The sequence below is a fragment of the Ictalurus punctatus genome, chromosome 17 (assembly GCF_001660625.3).
Source record: "Ictalurus punctatus breed USDA103 chromosome 17, Coco_2.0, whole genome shotgun sequence".
Classification (NCBI taxonomy): Eukaryota; Metazoa; Chordata; class Actinopteri; order Siluriformes; family Ictaluridae; genus Ictalurus; species Ictalurus punctatus.
In genome coordinates, this window is record NC_030432.2 from 11,226,692 (window position 1) to 11,248,042 (window position 21,351).

The following is a 21,351-nucleotide window of genomic DNA, read 5'->3' on the forward strand; positions in this document are numbered from 1 at the left end:
GGTATTCCCCCTCTGAAACCTCTGAAGAACAAAATAGCGCCAAACGACTAATCTGAGGCCACTGCAGAGTGAAATAGTTGACACTTTGGTACTTCCATGACAGAAATGCTAATGCTAAAACGTATATATTTATACACAAATGACCACATTTTACAGGACAACTGAAGCGGGAAAACACGACACAGTGAATTGTTTCAGTGCTGCAGCTAGGGGCGCTGTGGAGTCATAATGGTGCCCGGATGTTGTTTCCGTTTCCAACATGGCGCGGGGGAGGTCTTGTTGCCGAGGGGTTTGACTTATGATAATCGCATTTAGCCAGTTTTTCACTCAAATTTGTAATCGTCTCCCAGTTGAACAACGCGCTCTGGGGCGTTTATGAAGTTGAATGCTTGACGGAATCTACATTATACTCCAGGTAACGTCTGAGTGGTGTGAACTTATTTGCGCTTACTTTATCGAACAAAACTTTAGACTAGTTTCGGCGACTCTCAAAGCTAATAGTTAAGCTAAAGTAGCAGCTCCAGCTAGCGAGCTAACTATTAGCTATGCATTACATGCATGGCATAGTCAGTTAGCCTAGCATATCCATTTTGAATGTCGGGGCGTTAAAAGCAGATTTGATGGAAGAATAGTGTTCAATTATATTTATATATATTTAAAATGCTACGTTACTACATCAGCATGTAGATTTTTGTAGGTTAACGTTATTACTTTTAGTCAGCTTTGTTATATTTATTTTTATATTATACTATCCTTACTAGCTAGTCAGCTGTGTTCGTATTGATTAGCAAAGCTACTTAGTGTAACATTGGTTAGTTAGCTAAGTTACTTCATGAATAGTATTACGTGTGAACCCTTTATACGGGTGTGTTATCGTAAGAAAGATATCCAGGATTATAAACTCTGTGAGCTTTTAAGGCCAGAGTTTTCCTTATTGCGATATATTTGTGGTTAACTGATTTAGTAAGAAGTGTAAGTTTGTTCTCCTGGTTAAGTTTGTTGTTATCACAGGATATGTAACTTTAGAAAACGGTCATCTGAACTACCTCAGTTACTTAATATATATAGTTAATTACAGTGCTGTTTATGTTAAGTTTATGGCCCTCAGACTGAGAGTTTCGGCTTGTCTCAGAGGAGTTTTCAGTGGTCTAGATCGAACCTCCGCGTTGCTGATAGTGTGTATATATACATATTTTCTCTTTCAATGTAAATTAGTATCGTTTTGTCTTAATATGTTGAATGATTTGAAGTCAGTTTCGATCATGTTGAGATGACTGAGATGTGTGTGGTTTCTGTGTGGTTGATCTACTGTACAGTTGTATTCATACCATTGTGTGATGAGTTGATTTACCAGGAAGCGTCTTATTGACTTCTTAGAAACACTTTCTCCAAGTGTCATCTGTAGTCGACAACTTTGCTGTTACTTTAATCAGGTTATAGCCGTGGTCATTATCAAGTAAGGAATGAAACACAACAAGGTGCGCTGTTATCGGGAAAATAAGCCGTGATGGTGTGTTGTGATGCAGTTACTACACCAAAGTGGATTTATTTTTCCTTTGACAGCATGTCCTGAAGTGTTTTATTCCTGTTGTATCATCAAAAGTTGCCAAGGATTTTTTTTTTTATTCATTAAAGAACACATCATGCTTTATTTATTTTTTTTTTAAATTAAATTTTGCTGTTGTATTTAGTGTTGTGGAACATCCATGAGTTCCTGTTTTCACTTATGATATTACAGTCCTTCCCTCACCAGTCCTCTTCTTCTTCTTCTTCTTCTTCTTCTTCTCTTCTTCTTCTTCTTCTTTTTAAGTTTAATAAGATGGAAAAAGTAACAGGATGAACTGTGGCTTATTGGTTCGCACGTTCACCTCACACCTCCAGGGTTGGGGGTTCGATTCCCGCTGCTGCCCTGTGGTGTGTGTGGAGTTAAGCGGTATAGAAAATTGATGGATGGATAAAAGTAACTTTTCCAGTCCTTCCAGGATTTTGCATTCAATTATGCAGAAATTAACGTGAAATCAAGCAAATTTATTTCAAAATTACCACACATTTTCCACAGATTTGGGCCAAGACGCGTCATGTGACATCATCACGACGCACATTCGGCCAAAGCCCTCTACGAGTCACATGCGTCAAATATGAGTACAGCTAAAAGGTCTTATATAGTAAAAAACATTACTGCAAAAGACAGTGCAAGGCTATTTCGTGAAATTGCAATTTCACCAATTCAAGTAGTTTTCCTCAAAAAAGGCAGAAAAAACTCCAAAAAAATTTTTAAGAAGCCGCAGCAAAAGCAAGCATTTTTGGCTGTAACAATCGCACAAAAAACTCTGTGAAATCCTGTACGGACTGCTTCCATCCACTTGTTATGAAGAAAATGCAAAGTCGTTTGTACTGAAGACCCGTATCTGAAAACTTGGACTATTACAACTTGCTGACACAGAGATGTTAAAAAAATCTCATTGTAGAATACTTCACCATGTCCATGATTAGACATTTGTCTTTGTGAAAGACGTGGCTTATATGAGTGTTTGTGGTATAAGTCGCTGTGAATGAGCTGTTACTATAGAAATGTTACTCTAACTTATTTAAACGAGCGCATTAATATGCACCTGTAATTTGAATTATAACCAGTTTAATTTATAGAAAATTAATCAACCATAAGATTGTAGACTTTAACAGCACTGTGCTGTGATTACTATTAAAGTTGCTCGTTATAATGAATTTATTACACTTATTTGCCCAGTTGATTGGTCACTTCAACTTCACAAGTTTGTGCATAACTAGGAACTTTTATAAAATATTATTTTCACCACATTTTAAGTTTTGACTTGGTTTGTGTTCTTTGGCTGGAAGGTTCGATGTTGAAAAGCTATAATAACGTTTAAAAAAAAAAACAATAACCCTGGTGTGCATTTGTCTACTGAGCCTAATATTTAAATAGTTAGATCATGTTCATAGAATAAACCTGTGTGGTAGTTTGGTTTGAATGTGCTCCTTGTCTGCCGAAAGGTGGAGAACCCTGTCTCTTATCTTGAGTAACGTTGGTCTCCTGCCAAAAAGAAACATTTAGTTTAGTAACAGCTTCGATCCTTTACCATCTATCCTTGTTTGTCATTCTAATCTGACACGGTTTAATGAATGTTTTGAGGCCACTCGTATATTACCATAATTATATGTCAGTGCTGTTACATCAGAAAATGATGGCATTGATTTGTCCGGTAAAACCCAGCCTGCTGTCTCAACATAGCTGACTTTATATAATGAAAGGAAAACATTCCACACTTTACTTTATGCTAATAAGAATTTCTTTAAGCTGAATTGGTTTTTGCCCTGAATATATACTGCAGTCAGTGGACACTAGGTTTGTTCTGATAATCAGTTACATGATGAAAAGGGTGTCAAGAAGAGATTGTAATATGTTGAGCAAAAAACCCCAACCTCATACAGAGGCTGAGAAGATGTGTAGAAGGCGAGGGTGAACATGTAGAGCATTATGTTGTAAATAATAAATTCAAAATTAAATGTATGCAGTCTTGCCCTCTGGTTTCTGACTTTTCAGACACCCTGTGTATTAATCGGTAGATAATGTGGACATTTTAACATCTCACTTTGTTTTATTTAAAAAACATTTTTTAAGATCTAAACTAAGAAGCTGTTATGCGATTATGAATAAATCATATACTCAGCAGCATGCTACAAAGGACGACGTTCGCTTTTGATGAAGCACGTCTCATCATCCTAGTTGAGGTTTTTAGGTTTAAAAGGCTCTTGAATTAAAGTATTTTTAATGCATGCAGTATTTTAATGCGTTGTGATAATATAGTAAACTGGGGTAAACGATTAGGCGATTATTGTAACTTGGAATATATATGGATACACGCCAAGTTGAAACTCTTGTTGTATACTGCGTATGTCTGTATGTATTATTGCTAGCTTCTGAAGATCGTTAATATAAGTTTATTATCCACTTATAGTGACCCATAGTTTTTTTGTTTGTTTGTTTGTTTGTTTTTTTAGGCTCATACCTTTTCTCCTTTGATAAATATATTTGGTATTTCTCAAGTCTTTTAAAAAGCAGTGTAGGTTTTCTCGAGTCTTTTCCAAATGCAACCAGTCCATGTTTGACTTTGCTTTTTTTTCTGTGTTCATATTATTTCAAATTTAGTTTCTCCTTCTACTTAAGGCAGCTCACATCCTTAACTTTGGGAGACAGCATGTTGGACGGTTTAGATGGATGAAATCTGTACTGGGCGCTCCACAAATTCCTGGCATACAAGTGCAGAAACAGACACTCATGCAGAATGTGCCATCTCCTTAGATGTACACTACTGTGTGAAAGTCTTGGCCCCCCCCCCCTTTTTTTTTTTTTTTTTTTTTTTTTTTTTAAGGACAAACTTTGTTATAGATTTTTATTTTATGAAGTCTGCAATTTTTCAGTACAAGAACATTTTAGATTTCCCAACTAGTTTTCCAGAAATTTTGCAGAAAAAAGTTTTTGCCATTAAAGATAGCAGCATATTACATAAGAGGGACTTTTGAGACAATGAAAGCTGCTGAGTTTTGCTGCAAAAATAAGAACAAGTGCAACAGTCAGAATCTCCAGAAGAACCATGACTGATTCTGCAAGATGCTCAATAAAACTTGCAGCTCATTTCCTTAGAAAACTGCACACATTGAGACAACAGTTTTATTTATTTATTTATTTTTTAAAGCTTAGGGTCGTCACACCAAGTATTGACTTTTTCATTCACAGCAGTTTACTGCTCTTTATAGTATTTTTTTAAAATGGAGAAATGTTTAATTTCATTATTTTTTGAAGGCATCTTTGCTGTACTGCATTTCTTTGCATGTGCCTATGGCGCTTTTCCACTGCATGGTACGGCTCGACTCGGGGTTTTTCACTGTGGATAGTACCTGGTACCTCTTTTAGTACCACCTCGGTTGAGGTTCCGAGTGAGCCGAGCCGATACTAAGCGTGAGCCGCACGCTGAGGGAGTAGGAATTCTACTTAACGAGTGGTTCTGTATTATGCCTGAATAAATGTCGTTTAATACATATTCTGCGTACGGTAATACTATATTAATTGAAAAGTATGTATTTATCTCATTACAGATAAAATCACAACACAGGTTTCTTAGATTTTTACATCTCACTTGTTATGATTTCCAATCCAGAGTTTATCGAAGTCACTCCTGTCGCATCTGAATTTAGTCACATCGAACGCTAAGTAGGGTCTAGAGCGCCGTTATTTTACATCCTTAATAGTGTCTGTGTTCAGTGAACAGGAAAGGCGTTTGGAATACGGCCCAACCGTGTATCTGTACTGGGCTTCAATAATACATCATTACTCCTGTGTGAAGGTGAGTGGAAGACGGCACCCACGTTGAGGCGACACTAAACTGCAGTGGAAAAGCAAGCTCGGAAAAGTAAAGTGAACCGAGTCGTACCGTGCAGTGGAAAAGTGGCTTAAGACGTTTTTGTACAATAGTGTACATCCTGCTTTAAATTAACTCCTTCGAAAGCTATGCAGGTTTCAGGCTGATAGTCCTTTTTTCCACCTTCACTGTAGTATGTTTAAATAAGCTACAAGGTTGTGCAATAGCTTCAATCAGTGAAACGTAAGGAATGCATGTTGATGTGTTTTATTTCACAGCAACAGAGGTCAAAAGAGGCCAACCCTTTTTACTTAACAGTTGCTACAGACAAACAAATCAGGTTTGTCTTCAGTGAGCCCTGAACATGCTGACGTCTCTCATCTCGAAGAAGATCGCATTTAGAGGAATCACTTCGTAGCTGCAAGTGTAGCCATGGAGTGTTCTATAAAAATAGATTAAAGATTCAGAATAACCATTTAAAGTGTGCCAAATAACATGGGACATCAGTTTTTCAGTTGTGCTATAGGTTGTTAAGGTTAGATTGTTAGTTGCTCTGTAACTAAGACAGATATATATATATATATATATATATATATATATATATATATATATATATATATATATATATATATATATATATATATATATATATATATATATATATTAATATTACACACGTGTTTGTATGTATGTACAATCTGTACTATCTCTTATACAGTACAAAAGCCTATCAAGAGCAGTAAGCAGTGATTAAACTAAACAAAGTCAGTCTTTGTTGTAACAACCTTTGCTTTTTAAAATGTAGCCTCCAGTACCATTTGTGCAGTTTGATTAGGAAACTGTTGCTTCACATGAGATTTTATTTCTGCAGGTAAAACCTGACCGTCTTCATTATGTTTGTTGGTCTATTTCTTAATACATTACTTTCTTTACTGACATGCAAACATTTTTATTTACCACTTAAATTTTTTTGTTGGAAAAGTAATGTTTGGAAAACTAAAATGTTTTTTTTTTTCTGACTTAATAATGCATAAGTCATAAAAGAAACATCTATAACAAGATTTGTAATAAATTTACAAAGATGCCTAAGATGCTTGCATAGTAATGTCCAAGTGTTTTACCAGTGGTGGTTTTTTTTTTCATTTTTTTGTGATAACCTGATTGTTTATGGCGATGAGATTTGGAATACTTGAGGTTTGAGGTGCTCAAATTTCATATTCTGTGATATAATAAATAAAACCGATGTGCATGTTTTTGCACACACAGTAGGTTTATCTGTAAGTGAAAGCTTCTAGACTGGTCAAACATTCACTGTTTGGGAAGTGGTCATACCCAAGTATGAAGGTCATCTGGGCTTGACTGGCAGCAGGCCAAGGTGCAGTGCAGCGACTTTTATTTATTTATTTATTTATTTATTTATTTAACATTTTTATCATGGGTGTGGTGGAGTGGGATTGAGCACTGTGGCCATCGCGAACAGTGCAACATCACTCCCCATTGGTCTGGTCATATATTGTACGGTTTCAGTGAGGAGATTGTGCATATACCCAAGTTCAAGGCTTTCAGTCCAGACAGTGTAAAGTAGTGTGTGCATAGCTCGTGCCATCATTTGTCAGATCTTGCAGGCCAAATGAAGTGTTTAGCCCATAACTAATAGACAAATGTTGGGTACTGGGTTGTTTGGATATGTAGGTGTAAAAGAATGTTACCAATAACACTGATGAAAAATGGTCAATGTACATGTCACTTAGTTAGCTACAGCTAAAAGCGCTCATTTACCAACATTGCAGTGCTGGCTCAGCGATTAAGGTTCTGGGCTACTCACCAGAAGGTCGGAGGTTCAAGCTGCCCCTATTACGCCCTTGAGCATAGCCCTAAATCCTCTCTGCTCCAAAGGCGCAAAGCCATATCATGGCTGACCCTGCGCTCTGACCCCAACTTCCTAGCAAGCCAGGATATGCAAAGAAAAATAATTTTGCTGTGCTGTAATGTATGTGTGACCAATAAAGACTCTAACATTATTAAAACAATTTCCTGCAAATGTAATTTTGCCAAATCAAGTAGTTTTGCAAAAAAACCCCCACAAGAACTCTGCAAGTTGCATCGCAAATTTTGAAAAAAGCCACAGGAAAATCAAGCATTTTTGTTCGCAACAATCACAAAAACAAAGAAACGCTGAATTCCTGTAGGGACTGGATTATATTAGTGTTAAATATAAAGGTCACATGACCAGGTATACACATTATCCCTGATGCTAGCCTGGTGCAGCCAATAAACACTGACAGTAAATGAGTTCAAATATCATTTTTGGTGAAAGCCAAAGATTTCACCTTGAAATCACTGGGGATTTTCAGAACGTTCAGATGTTTCTTTGATTGTTCTTGTTAAGTATATGCAGTTAGAATTCCTTCTGTTGTTGTTTTGTTTAGGCGTAAACACAGAGGATCTTCTGGTATTGCAGTGGCATGACAAGATGTTTACAGGAATTTCCAAACTTCAAAGAGATGAAAATCTGTTGGATTTATTGTGAACAAAAATCACACAGATCTCCACACTTCTCTCGCTCCGCCCCGTGGTTAACACAAGTGGACTTTTTCCACACTGTGTCCCAAAGATACAGCACTAAATATACACTGCGTATATCATAAGCTGATTTTTGCCAAATACATTTGGCTGAATATTTGTCTCAACTTGTAGAGATTAAAGGGGGGAAAAAAAACTTTACTGTTGTTAGGTAGTGGTGAACAAATATATAGTGATCAGAAATAAACACTTCTTGGACTGTGTTGATGTTTTTCACTTTTTCGGACTAGTTGGAACATCGCATTAGAAGAAACGAACAGTTGTCAAGTTGGTACACAGTGTTTTACTTTCATCTGTCAAGTGGCACAGTGCTTCTGTCTGTGTTAATATTTTCATTCCTGTAGTCTTCCCAATGATTGCTGGATAATGTCCAAGTTTAGTCAACATTTGCATCTTTAGCCGCAGCCCCACATGCAAACAGATAAGTCTGTGTACCTGGGTGAAATACCCAGCATGCCATAGACAGCAATGCTATCCAACCATCACACTAAGAGGAACAGGAAGATTAACCAGAACGGAGTTTTAATATCGAAACAAAATGATCAATGTGTTGCTGTGCTTCAGTTTGAAAAAGCATATGTAATCTGATGTCTTTTACTTGTATTTGTCTTGACCCACTTCAGTTCGCGAATAAATGTGATCAAAGCATTGGAAACACGGCACTTAAATTAAACGTGTCTAAAAGTGATGCTAGAGTTTTATTTTTGGATTCCTTTTACAGCAAGATGAAACCATATAACACATTTGACACTGGTGTTGACAGCCGAGTTATTACTTTCTCTCTACTAGATTCCTGAGTGTCCTTTAATGGCAGTATGTATGAAAAACATTTGTGTTTGCACTTGTCATCATTATCAGTGCTATATACGTTAATTGAAACATTACTGTAAAACATGAATTAAATCGTTACATATTTAACTTCTCATTTATACAGGTACGCTCATGATATTGATATGATGGGTCTGTTGAAGGAAGGAGACTCTGACAGATAAGATTAATATTTCCCTTATGTATTAAAATGTTTGGACAGCTCAGTTGTAGTTACAAAAGGCACCCTACTCTATTCTGAGATGTGGATATGATACTCTTTTTAGAGGATTTTTGTTAAGGGCATTTTGCTTTGACATCACTTTGTTTTCACAGGGCAAGGTTTTCTCTGTTAGCAGGTTAAAAAAAAAAAAAGAAGCTGGAAGTCTATAATAGATGGGTAACGATATACTCTCCAAAGTCGGCTAAATGTCTGATTTCCTGCAGCCTCTTTCTCAGGTACACTAGACTGCCTCGGGGTGGGGGTGGGGGGGTGTCATTTGAAAGCTACTGAAAAGCTTTTTTTTTTAACAGTTATAAAGTGGTTGTGTAACTGTATAACCTATAATGCGTGTCGGTCGTTGTGATCTGGAGTGAGATGATTGGTACAGCCTGTTCTGTAGTCTCGAACTGTACATATACAAGGTTGGAACAACAATGGAGGCTCAAGTGTCGATGTCTACTCAAGTGTCCAGTAAATACACAGGGTTTAAAAATCCTAACATCATACACAACACAACCATGCGACTGTTCTGTTAACATCTTTACTGTGTTTAGAAAGGCTCACCACTCAAATAATGAGGTCCCTTTTCTTTTGATGAACAGAGTAGCAGGGTTGTCAAGTTGTGCAGCAAAAGATTGTATGACTACAGTCAGTATGTTGCCCAATGTAAATGTTATTTTTATTCCACACGTTTCATATAGGTATTGTGTTTAATACATCATTCAGTCACATAATCAGATTCAATGTTGTTGTTTTTTGTAATATAACAGCTTTATACCAAAGCTGTTGCACTAATATTTCATGTAATCCTTTTAGTTCATCTTCTGTGGCATTTTGAAATACACTACTTGAAAAGAGCATGACCTTGACCCTAGTAATACGTTCACGCTGAGATCTTAAGGCGGAGCTCATGTGCTTCCTCCATCTCCACAAATAATCTGCTTGTACTTCAAAAGCTGCTGCCCTTTTGAAAAGTTCTTTTCAGTATGGACACAAACCAATAAACAGTGTGTTTCCCAGGCCTGACTCACCAGGGTGAGGAGGAGGGGGCTTCACGAAACTCCTATAAGACCTGAGTGTTTCTGGGAGAGCGTGTGCTTTTAGTGAAACATGCACAGCAGAAAGAGGTTTGTGCTACTGTATGAAGAAGCTGATGAAAGTTTATTAGAAACATCTTAAACAAACAAATTCCAAACTACTTTCATGTATTTGACATTAAACCAAACTTCAAACTGCATTTTTCATGTTTGTGTTTGAATGAGTCTCTCAGGCTGTGCAAGCCTTTAGCATGTTTATTGCCATAGACTTGATAAATGAAGTAACTTTAGAACTGAGATTCAAACTACCTTTAATGCTGATGTGTAAATTAAGGAGGAGATAATTTGCTAGGCATGGGTTTTTAAATGAATTTAACTTGGTGGTGGTGGTAGTAGTAGTTAGGCATGTGAGATTGTTTGCAAAATGTGATCATCCTATCGTGCCCCCTAACTATCGTTGATGTGTGTGTGTATATATGTGTGTGTGTGTGTATATATATATATATATATATATATATATATATATATATATATATATATATATATATATATATATATATATATATATATATATATATATATATATATATATATGAATATATGAATATATGAATATATGAATATATATGAATATATATGAATGGGGGGAAACACGTGTTGTGTACAAATATTACGGAATTATTATTTTGAAAATAGATATGAGGTGTCGAATTTTTCACTCAAGACTCATTTATTGAAAGGCAAAGATTTTCTTGAGTGTAAAAGATATTTTAATAGAATTTTATAATGATATTAGACAATGTTTTTACTCAGAAAACATTAATGGGCATTTTAAAAAAGCTTTCTCCTGGAATAATTGTTGAATTGTTTATCATGTTTTTAAATCGAAAGATTCTGTATAATTGTTACTATTGTTGTTGTTTATTATATAATAATGATGATAATAATAATAATAATAATAATAATAATATGTATATTTTTGTATTAATATTATTAAGTGCCTGTTAACAAAGTAAGAGGAATGCTTGCAAAGCTGAAGTTGGGACTGTAAACAAACGCAAGTTAGTAGCTGTAACTAAACTCGTAATAAAATTATTTAAGCTACACATGCATGCTCTCAGTGGTGAACAGCAGCGAAGATACTTGAATTTTTGTATATTGAGTCCTGATAAACCACACACTGTCATTTTCTTAATATAAATCTCCGTTCAAGTTTTGAGAACAAAGACATGATCTGTTTTGTTGCTCTGATTTAAGATGTTTTGTCGCTCTGCTCTAAATTATGGTTCATATGGGATACAAAATATTCGAAAAGCAAACACATTACGACATACCACAAATTTTTTGTTGATGTTTGCAGACACCACATTTTCCGACAGACATTAAAAGCTTCCGACTTGATAGCCATCGTAACGGTTGGAATTTATTGGCAATTCCTCATACTTTCATCTATTGTCCCAAACCTCGTAGTAGTAGTTTTGGTGGTATTTTACCTTGTGTAGAAGAAGCATCATGAGTACTGATGGTCATGCACTCTTCTAGTTCTGATGCTCTGCTGCAGCCATGTTCACCAAGAAGAAAAAGCAGCGCATTCAGATCTCAGCTCCCTCCAACTTTGAGCACCGTGTGCACACTGACTTTGATGAGCAGGAGCAGAAGTTTGTGGGGCTTCCTCGCCAATGGCAGAGCCTCATCGAAGACACGGCCAAGAGGCCCAAGCCCTTCATCGATGCCACAGTCATCACCACTGTGGAGCCTCGCAAGGTAAGCTTCTGGTTTGCCCACGTTGGTGGAATGAGTAGCATTTCCATATGAATATTTTGCTCTGCAGCAACCACATAGTCATAACATTGTTGTAGATTATGATTTTCTCCACATTTCTTAGTTAACGTCAGTTGAAATGTGGGTTTAAACTGAACCATATCTGTTCATCGAAATGGATGATTTAAGAGATATGCCAGAAACACTTGTGGTGTGGTTTAGGCATGCAGTAAATGTTTATTCTTAATGATCAGTTACTGCATCAGCATTAGAGAGCAGAACTTGGCTATTAAAAAGCCCTTGAAATCAGACCAACATAAATATTTATGGCATTGTTGTCTTAACAACTAAGATGTGTTTAAGATATGTATGGTCCACATAGTCCACACAAATCCCTGTGGTACAGATGCCATGCCTATTTCTTTGGTCCATGCAAAGAAGAAAAAAAAAAAGCAGCAGATCATTGTGTAAGATTCTAATATAGTGAATGGTTTGTTGACCTTTGCCCTTACTTTTGATGCAATGACCATTTTTTCAGGCCATAGTGCGAGGCAGTAAGATTGGGGTTGATGGCTCTCTGACATGGCTCTTGGATGAGTTTGAAACCATGTCAGTGATCCGTTCAAACTCTCTGCGGCGGGGCAGTCCTCCCACACAGCCTCGCTCTGACTCAGGCTCCTCTGGGATGCAGGAGAATGGGGAGCAGCCTTACCGGCACCATGAGCATGCAGGCGAGAGCAGAGACAGGTCAGTGTTGCCTCATACTGTGCTTTGTTTCCTTTCAATGTGCCCTTTCATTTCAGACAGCTGATGCTTATTCCTTATTTGTGTGTGAGTAGAGAGAAAACGCGTCCCGATTCCCAGAGACCAGCTCGAGCCCAACGAGAAGACGGGAGACCGATGCAGCCCCATGGCCAAGAGCCAAGCAGACGTAAAGAGCAAGAACGACCCACTGGACCTCCCCCACCACCTCACAGAGATCGAGACCACCACAACCCAGTGGTCTGGAGGGAAGTGGCCAATGACAAAAGACCGAAATCCAGTTACACAAGTCAAGACGAAAGCCCACAGTCCCCACGGGACAAGAGACCTCTCTCTGGACCAAATGTTCGAACTCCCAACCTACCTGTCACAGAGGGGGTGATGAAGACAGCACAACAAAGCCGGCCGTTTAACACTTACCCCCGCTCTGAAAGTGACTCGGCAAGAAACCCCAGCAGTCAGGTGAGTACAGACCAGAAAACAAGAAAACTGACAGGAGATTTTTAACAGATTCTGAAAAATATTCTACTCTGTTACTTCTCTCTTATCTCCTTTTCCATTGTAGGACCTGAAGCCAGGCAGGACTCAGGACTCTCCCCCGAATGGCCCATCCAGTGGGTCAAGCCGAAGTGGGAACAGTGGGGGTAAGGGCTCCTCACAGCAGCATCATGCATCTCACCCTGCTTTGGGTCCAGAACCCTCCCAAAGCCAGCCATTACCACCAGCATCCCGTCCTCCTGTGCCCTCTGGACCACCCCAGCAACCCCAGCGTGTTTCTCACGAGCAGTTCCGTGCTGCTCTTCAGATGGTGGTGGACCCTGGTGACCCCCGCACCTACCTCGACCACTACATCAAAATTGGCGAGGGCTCCACTGGTATTGTGTGTATTGCAACAGTTAAGAGCTCTGGTAAACTGGTGGCTGTGAAAAAGATGGATCTGCGCAAACAACAGCGGCGCGAGCTGCTCTTTAATGAGGTAAATTTTGTTGTAACTATTCTTAATTTTCTCATTTTAAAAAAACTCATTACTGTGAGCTGACCTTTTGTCAGTATGTTATGCTGGTTTTTAGCCTCCAGCGTAGACACAGTTGCAAATGTTGTGTTGGCTGAAAGTCGTCCTGTTTTTTTTTTTTTTTTTTTTTTCTTTTTCTTTTTTTTCATCCAGTGACTCTTCAGTTAGTGACCTTTTTTATTCTTTAAGGTGGTGATCATGCGAGACTATCACCATGAGAATGTTGTGGACATGTACAACAGTTACTTAGTCGGTGATGAGCTCTGGGTTGTCATGGAGTTCCTCGAAGGTGGCGCACTCACTGACATAGTCACACATACGAGGTAAGTGTTTGTGGTGGTTTCATATTACTCACAAAGTAACTTTAACCCACACTGATTATTTCAATGATTAGATCACCATACATTTTTAACATTTCCTGCATTAATCATTTTTTCAACATAATAATGTAGAGGGATTCAGCCATAACATTGAAAGCCATAACATTAAAACCACCTGCCTAATATTGTGTAGGTTCTCCTTGTGCTTCCAAAACAGTTCTGACCCGTCGAGGCCTGGACACCACAAGACCTCTGAAGGTGTGCTGTGGTATCTGGCACCAAGATGTTAGCAGCAGATTCTTTAGGTTGTGTAATTTGCGAGGCAGGGACTACTTGGCTTGGACTTATTTGTCCACCACATCCCACAGATGCTCGATTGGATTGAGATCTGGGGAATTTGGAGGCCAAGTCAACCCCTTGAATTCTTTGTCATGTTCCTCAAACCATTCCTGCTGAAAGCGTCCACTGCCATTAGAGAATACCTTTGACATGAATGGGTGTACTTGGTCTGCAGCAATGTTTAGGTAGGTGTCCAAGTAACATCCATATAAATGCTAGGACCCAAGGTTTCCCAGAAGAACGTAGCCCAGAGCATCACACTGCTTCTGCTGGCTTGCCTTCTTCCCATAGTGCATCCTGGTGCCTTCTCTTCCCCATGTAAGCAACACACACACACAGCTGTCCACATGATGTAAAAGAAACCATGTTTCATCAGAGCAGGCCACTTCTTCCATTGCTCCATGATCAGTTCTCATGCTCACATGCTCATTGTAGGCGCTTTCGGCAGTGGACAGGGGTCAGCACGGGCACTCTGACCGATCTGCAGCTACGCAGCAAGCTGTGATGCACTGTGTGTTCTGACACCTCTCTATCATAGCCAGCATTAACTTTTTCAGCAATCTGTGCTACAGTAGCTCTTCTGTGGGACCAGACAGGCTAGCTTTCGCTCCCCACAAGCATCAGTGAGCCTTGGGTGCCCATGACCCTGTCACCGGCACCACTTTGGTCCACATTTGGTAGGTACTGACCACAGGCACTAACCACAAGACCTGCCATTTTGGAAATGCTCTGACCCACTCATCTAGCCATCACAATTTGGCCCTTGTCAAAGTCACTTGGATCCTTACTCTTACACTTGCCCATTTTTCCTGCTTCCATCACATCAACTTTGAGAAATGACTGTTCACTTGCCTAATATATCCCACCTCTTGACAGGTGCCATAATAACCATTCAATCAGTTATTCACTTCAACTGTCAGTGGTTTTAATGTTATGGCTGATGGGTGTATATTACAACTTTATAATGTGGTATGTTCACCACTAGGTGGCAGGTTTGTACTCTAGTCATTGACTTATCATACATCTTATCATAGTTTTTTGACAACTGTGCCGTGAAACCGGTTTTGTTTTTGCACCTTCACTACAGTATTGTGTGTGTGTGTGTTTCAGGATGAATGAAGAGCAGATTGCCACTGTGTGCCTGTCTGTCCTTAAGGCTCTGTCAGTGTTGCACACTCAGGGTGTCATCCACAGAGACATCAAAAGCGACTCTATTCTACTTACTCATGATGGCAGAGTGAGTTTTTCTCACCATTTTCAGAACTATTTTCAGTTCTTTATTCCTGTGGAACCTGTAGCTTAAAGCACACGTTCCCAACCCAGGTCCTGGAGTGTCCCTGTTTTGCACATTTGACTGTTTTCTTTGTTTACGACACTCTTTATTCACTTAATCAGTCAATTTGAAATGGGAGTGATGGGGGAAACATTAAAATGCGCAGTACGGAGGGTACGACAAGACCAGGTTTGGGAATCTGCAGGTTAAAGAATACCCTTGGTTTAGCAAGTTATGTAAACTTGTTAAAACCATTACCACAATTTTCCTGTTCCATATTGCTTGTTCCGCATAAAGCCTTCTCTATTGTGGTTTAAACTTGTTTTAGCAACACTTTCTGCTTTACTGTGTTGGAGCCTTAAAGATATATGCATGTTGCCCTGGGGCAAAAATCATAACCGGTGCTTGAGTGTTTGGTTTTGGTGGTATCACTGCCAGGCACTCATGGAGCCCCTAAACTAAATGCTTGTGTGTCACACACAGGCACGGTTTCATGTTGTGGTTGCTCTAAGAGAAGGGGAAGTTTTTTCTCAGTAATCATCAGTTGTTTCTCGGCAAGGCTGTGTGTGTTTGCATTTTTTTTTAATGTTTCATTTCCTCATGTCATGTCTGCCAACCATCCTTGGGCCACAGATCCTCATCTGTTCAGCTAGCCACGCAATGTAAAGTGTTTTCAGAAAATATGACTAGATACATAATGATTTCTATGTACTTAATAACCCACATGTTACTGTATTCAAAAGAATAGCCCACAAAGCACCATCCACATTATAATTCTTCTAAAAGCTGAGCACCTGTGCATCTGCGAATAAACCCCAATTCCAAAAGAGTTGGAACACTGCGTAAAATGTAAAAAAAAAAAAAAAACAGAATGCAATGATTTGCAGGTCTAAAACCCATATGTTATTCATAATAGAACATAGAAAACATATCAAATGTTTAAACTGAGGAAATGTACCATTTTAAGGAAAAAAAATAAGGTAATTTTGAATTTGATTGCCGTAACACGTCTAAAAAAAAATAAAAAAAAAAAGTTGGGACGGGGCAGCAAAAGGCTGGAAAAGTAAGTGTTACTAAAAAGAAACAGCTGGAGGAACATTTTGCAACTAATTAGGTTAATTGGCAATAGTTAAGTAACATGATTGGTTATAAAGAGAGTGTTTTAGAGAGCCAGAGTCTCTGGGCAGAGGTTTACCAATCTGTGAAAAACTGCATCTACAATTTGTGGAACTATGTTCCAACCAACGACTTTCTTCGCTGGACATGAATGTTTTCTATGTGCTATTGTGAATAACATGGGTTTGAGATTTGCAAATCATTACATTCTCTCTTTTTTTTTACATTTTACACAGCTTCCCAGTTTTTTTGGAATTGGGGTTGTACACTAATGCATGTCTTTTAATAAATAATATAATGTTACTGTAAACATTACAGGTAAATTACTTTTTGTTGCATCTGAGCAAAATAATGAAATATAACAAAGGTATTGGCTCAGATTGTAGTTGCCTACTTAACAACACTGAATGGCATTGCATCAAGCTTGACTGGAAATGACCTCGTGTGTGTTCTTGGATAGGTTTTAGTACAAATGTGGAACAAGCGTGAAATCCCCCTGTGCAATACAATTCAGTGTGTGGACATTATTTATCTAGCATTGTGTGTTTTATTTGGGCATCAAATGATTATAGAAACACCATCTTCTTTTTATTTCTTTAACATCTTCAGATAAAGCTGTCTGACTTTGGCTTCTGTGCCCAAGTTTCAAAAGAGGTCCAGCGAAGAAAGTCGTTGGTTGGAACTCCATATTGGATGGCACCTGAGCTCATCTCAAGACTGCCATATGGACCAGAGGTGAGATCCTGTTTTTCTTGCTACTTTATACTTATAAATGTGTACGTTATCTTTAAGCATCATGTCCAGGTGATGTTAATGGCTGATGGTGCATTAAGGAATCTCGAAATGATCTTTTTGGTCATAGGTGGACATTTGGTCTCTTGGTATCATGGTAATTGAAATGGTCGATGGAGAGCCTCCATATTTCAACGAACCGCCACTCAAAGCAATGAAGATGATTCGAGACAACTTGCCACCCAAACTGAAGAATCTTCACAAAGTAAGTCCTTCAACAATCTTCCATTTCCTTATGAAGCGAGTGTGTTTAAAACATTGTTTTATTATATGGTACGCTTCCTCACTTCACTCCCTTTACTCTCTCAGGTCTCACCAGTTCTCAAGGGCTTCTTGGACAGGATGCTCGTTCGGGACCCTGCCCAGAGGGCCACGGCCGAGGAGCTGCTCAAGCATCCGTTTCTCTCTAAATCTGGCCCTCCCTCTTGTATCGTGCCCCTCATGAGGCAAAACCGCATGAGATGAACGCAAGAGGGACATCCATCGCACCAGGACCCTCTGTGTATCACAAAGTACAGACGCTTTGAGGCAGGAGGCCTCCAGAAAGGTGCAGCTCTGCACACTTCAAGTTTCAGATCAAGTGTTTGAAAAGACCAGACTTGCCTCCAAATATTATAAACACTGCTGTTAGCTTGAGCTAAGGCCTTTGGAAAGGACTAAACCAAAAGAAGCCCTGCAATGACAACACTGTTGATTTTACACTAGTTGCATGGTCACTGGAAACATGCCATCTTTGGTGAAGTGAGAATTCAGTGTCAGTGTTCCTCTTTTACTTAGGAGGTGTTTTGTATGATTTTGCAGTTTGATCCATCTCTCACTGGCTGTGTTTAGGGGTGAAGCAATTAATTTCTAACTTAAACTCTAATATCTGGAACTTTTTGGAGCTGCTGTTTTACAGTGGAAGCAGTGCTCCATTTCTAAACTCAAACTTCACCTTCTGCACCATAACCACTTTCTGACTTCTAATCAATTTAAAGAGGAAAATAACTACTGAAGAGCTATATTTTACTTTATCAAAAGGAAAAAACACTAGGCTCCTGTTACAACACTAGACTAGGTAAACACTGGATGTGTGCTTTTTATTCAGACCCATGGGGTGTTTGATAAAACATAGTCACATGTCATTTAATAGATTTTATGCTTCTTTTTTTTTTTTTTTTTTTAAATTTTATTTTATTTCGGGTGACAGTGAAGATATTTTAAGCACTGTTCTAGCATTGAAGCTGCACTCCTGTTCATTTTTTTAATCCAACACAAAAAAAATCCATCTTTCAAACAGGATGAAACCAAATATATAAAGGGATCTCTTACCATGTAGCTTTGCATCTCGACATGCTGTGTACATTCTTGTGCAGAATTCCTTTAAGATGTGAATTGTACATTCAGGACTATGTGAACCTATAACTTGGGCCTGGATGTCAAATTAAGGCGGAGCAGGTTTTGCTCTTGAAGGCTTTGGCAATTAGAAGATTAATTGAATCGGATGCATTAAATCAAACACTATCCTGTAGCACTCTAGGACTGGCATAGTCTCGTGTTACTAGGGCTAAGTTTGTTAGGGCTAATTAACAAGGGAGGTGATCTCCAGCAGTTGATGCTTCCTTTAATTTGACTGTTCATCAGCTGCTGTCCCTGTGTCCTGCTGCGTCTAAACAGTAACAAGACACACACATGGCAATGTAGCTATGGGCTTGTATGAGCACAATTGTTCTATTTCAGTGCAGGGCTCTGTAACCGTGCCTTTATTTTCTAATCCTGAGCTCCTGAGGTTGGGAGCATATTAGCTTGCACCTAGACAGCAACCAAAGATGTGACACTAAGAGCGAGAACTGAGGGGAAACTACTGGTGTCGATCAGTCTGGACATATTTCTAAATTTCACACTACATCACGCATAGCGTTTGATTGTTCTGTTATACTTGTTCAACCTTCAAATTTTAGACTTGATAGACCTTGGAAAGCAAATTGATCTGTTGGAAGAAGATTTTGAAGGTTGTGTATGTCATTTCACAGTGTCGGAGGTTTAATCTGATGAAATATTATTTGAAAGATCTTCTGTAGAAAATAGGAAGACTGAAGAAGTAGCATTGTAATGTACATAATTTGTGAGATATTTTAAAAATCTTACCTTAACATCTCTCATTGTAGTCACAACTTCTTTTAGAAAAAAAAAAAAAATCAACCCATGTATAGATCTAGAAAACTTTTTTTTTTTTTTTTTAAACTAATAATACTTACCAGCAGCTTTCATCTCACATTAGAGTGCTCCAGTTTTTTGGAGGTGGAACTAAAAGACAATCAAACAAATCTGAGTAACGTACCTTACCTTTTTAATATCCATGAAAGTAGATTTACTTCGGGCTGTGTACGGATGCTTCATCAGTGACCAAATAGCATTTGTAAAGTCATAAGACATGGTTTGTTTTTGTTTTGTTTTTTAATGGGAATTGCTTCTAAGTATTAAGGGCACAAAAACAGAGCAGATGTAGATTCAGAAATAATAATGATTGTTCCTTCAATAACAAGCAGCCTTAATGCGTTTAAATCTTCCACACTACTCAGTGGCACATGCAGTTATCGATCTGCTCTACAGGGTGTGATGACGACGGACTTTCGGGGTTAAAAAAAAAAAAGTCTCAACCCGAGATCTTTGTTTAACATACCTGTAAAAATCTTCATAATGATGATATCAGGGCACAAAACACAAGCCTTACTTTGCTGTTAAATGGGAAATACTGTACTGTGAGAGACATGGCTAAATGTACAGATCATTTATATATAAACTTGTTTTGGGAAATGCATTGTACCTTTCTGTCTATCTCCCATTTGCATTCTCATCTCATTCTCAATTTGTAAAATTTTATGATTCTGCTAATGTTCACTAATGAGGTACATTTTCTAAGATACACTAATGAATTTTTACACTAAAGCCATTATTTCATGTCTCTATTTGCTCATGCTATAAAAACTGGCTTGAACATAGACCTTGTTCCCTTAAAGATTAAGTAACAGTAGAAATGCCTCATGTTCACAGTTTACTTTCACTAACTGTGCCGGATGTGTGTGATATCAGCACCAGATTTTCTGATTATTGGTGTGTTTATTTAAATCAGTCATATGCTGATACAGATATGGTACTGATACCATTGTGCATTATGAATTTCTTTACTGTCATACGTTTGTTTTTCATACCACAAGTCCCACTAATGGGCCGAGCTTATTCATAATGTATCACTACATTCTAAAACCATCATCTATGTTTGAGTGTTTGTGTTTTAAAGCAATATCTGTAGTTCTACCATGTGTCAGCTTGTAGGTTATACGTTAAACAATTTGTTTTAATTATTATTTCGAAACGAATGAACGAGATAATACACTTTGATTATCAATAGCATGTTAACATTGATTTAAATTTTGCTGTCTTTCTTAGCTGACGCTCATGATTTTAGACTAATTTCCTCAAACACACGCTCAGAATCCTGTTTGGACTGTGACAACTACTGACTGGCCTGTTCATGTTTGTGTATCAGTGAGTTCAGTCCTCTCATTGTGTTAACTGTAGTCATGCTGAAATGTTACCTTTGATAGACACCTGATGTCAGTTCCCTTCATGATTTGTGGATTTTTATTGTTAAAAGGACCCCCCCCCCCCCCCCCCTTTTTTTTTGGAATACACTTCCTACAAACAAAAGTTTGTCTCTGAGCTCCTTTAAATCTAGAAATTGATGATTAGCATATATATTTTTCTTCTTAAAGCATTTTAACACCCAAATCAACATGAATGATGCCTGTCTTTTAGTTCCACAGGTTGAAGGAGTGGTGAAATTACAACCTACCTTGTACAGTGAGGGAAAAAAGTATTTGATCCCCTGCTGATTTTGTACGTTTGCCCACTGACAAAGAAATGATCAGTCTATACTTTTAATGGTAGATTTATTTGAACAGTGAG

General features: G+C 38.2%; 1 protein-coding gene across 1 annotated transcript; it reads left to right on the forward strand.

Annotated features, from left to right (window-relative positions):
* Positions 1-247: 247 nt before the first annotated feature.
* pak4 (p21 protein (Cdc42/Rac)-activated kinase 4) lies at positions 248-20,384 on the forward strand. The gene is made up of 10 exons (XM_017491362.3): positions 248-415; positions 11,571-11,792; positions 12,328-12,536; positions 12,629-13,013; positions 13,117-13,527; positions 13,753-13,886; positions 15,333-15,459; positions 17,221-17,346; positions 17,474-17,608; positions 17,713-20,384. The coding sequence occupies exons 2-10, from the start codon at positions 11,592-11,594 to the stop codon at positions 17,866-17,868; spliced, it is 1,884 nt and encodes a 627-aa protein (XP_017346851.1). The 5' UTR covers positions 248-415; positions 11,571-11,591; the 3' UTR covers positions 17,869-20,384.
* Positions 20,385-21,351: the final 967 nt, after the last annotated feature.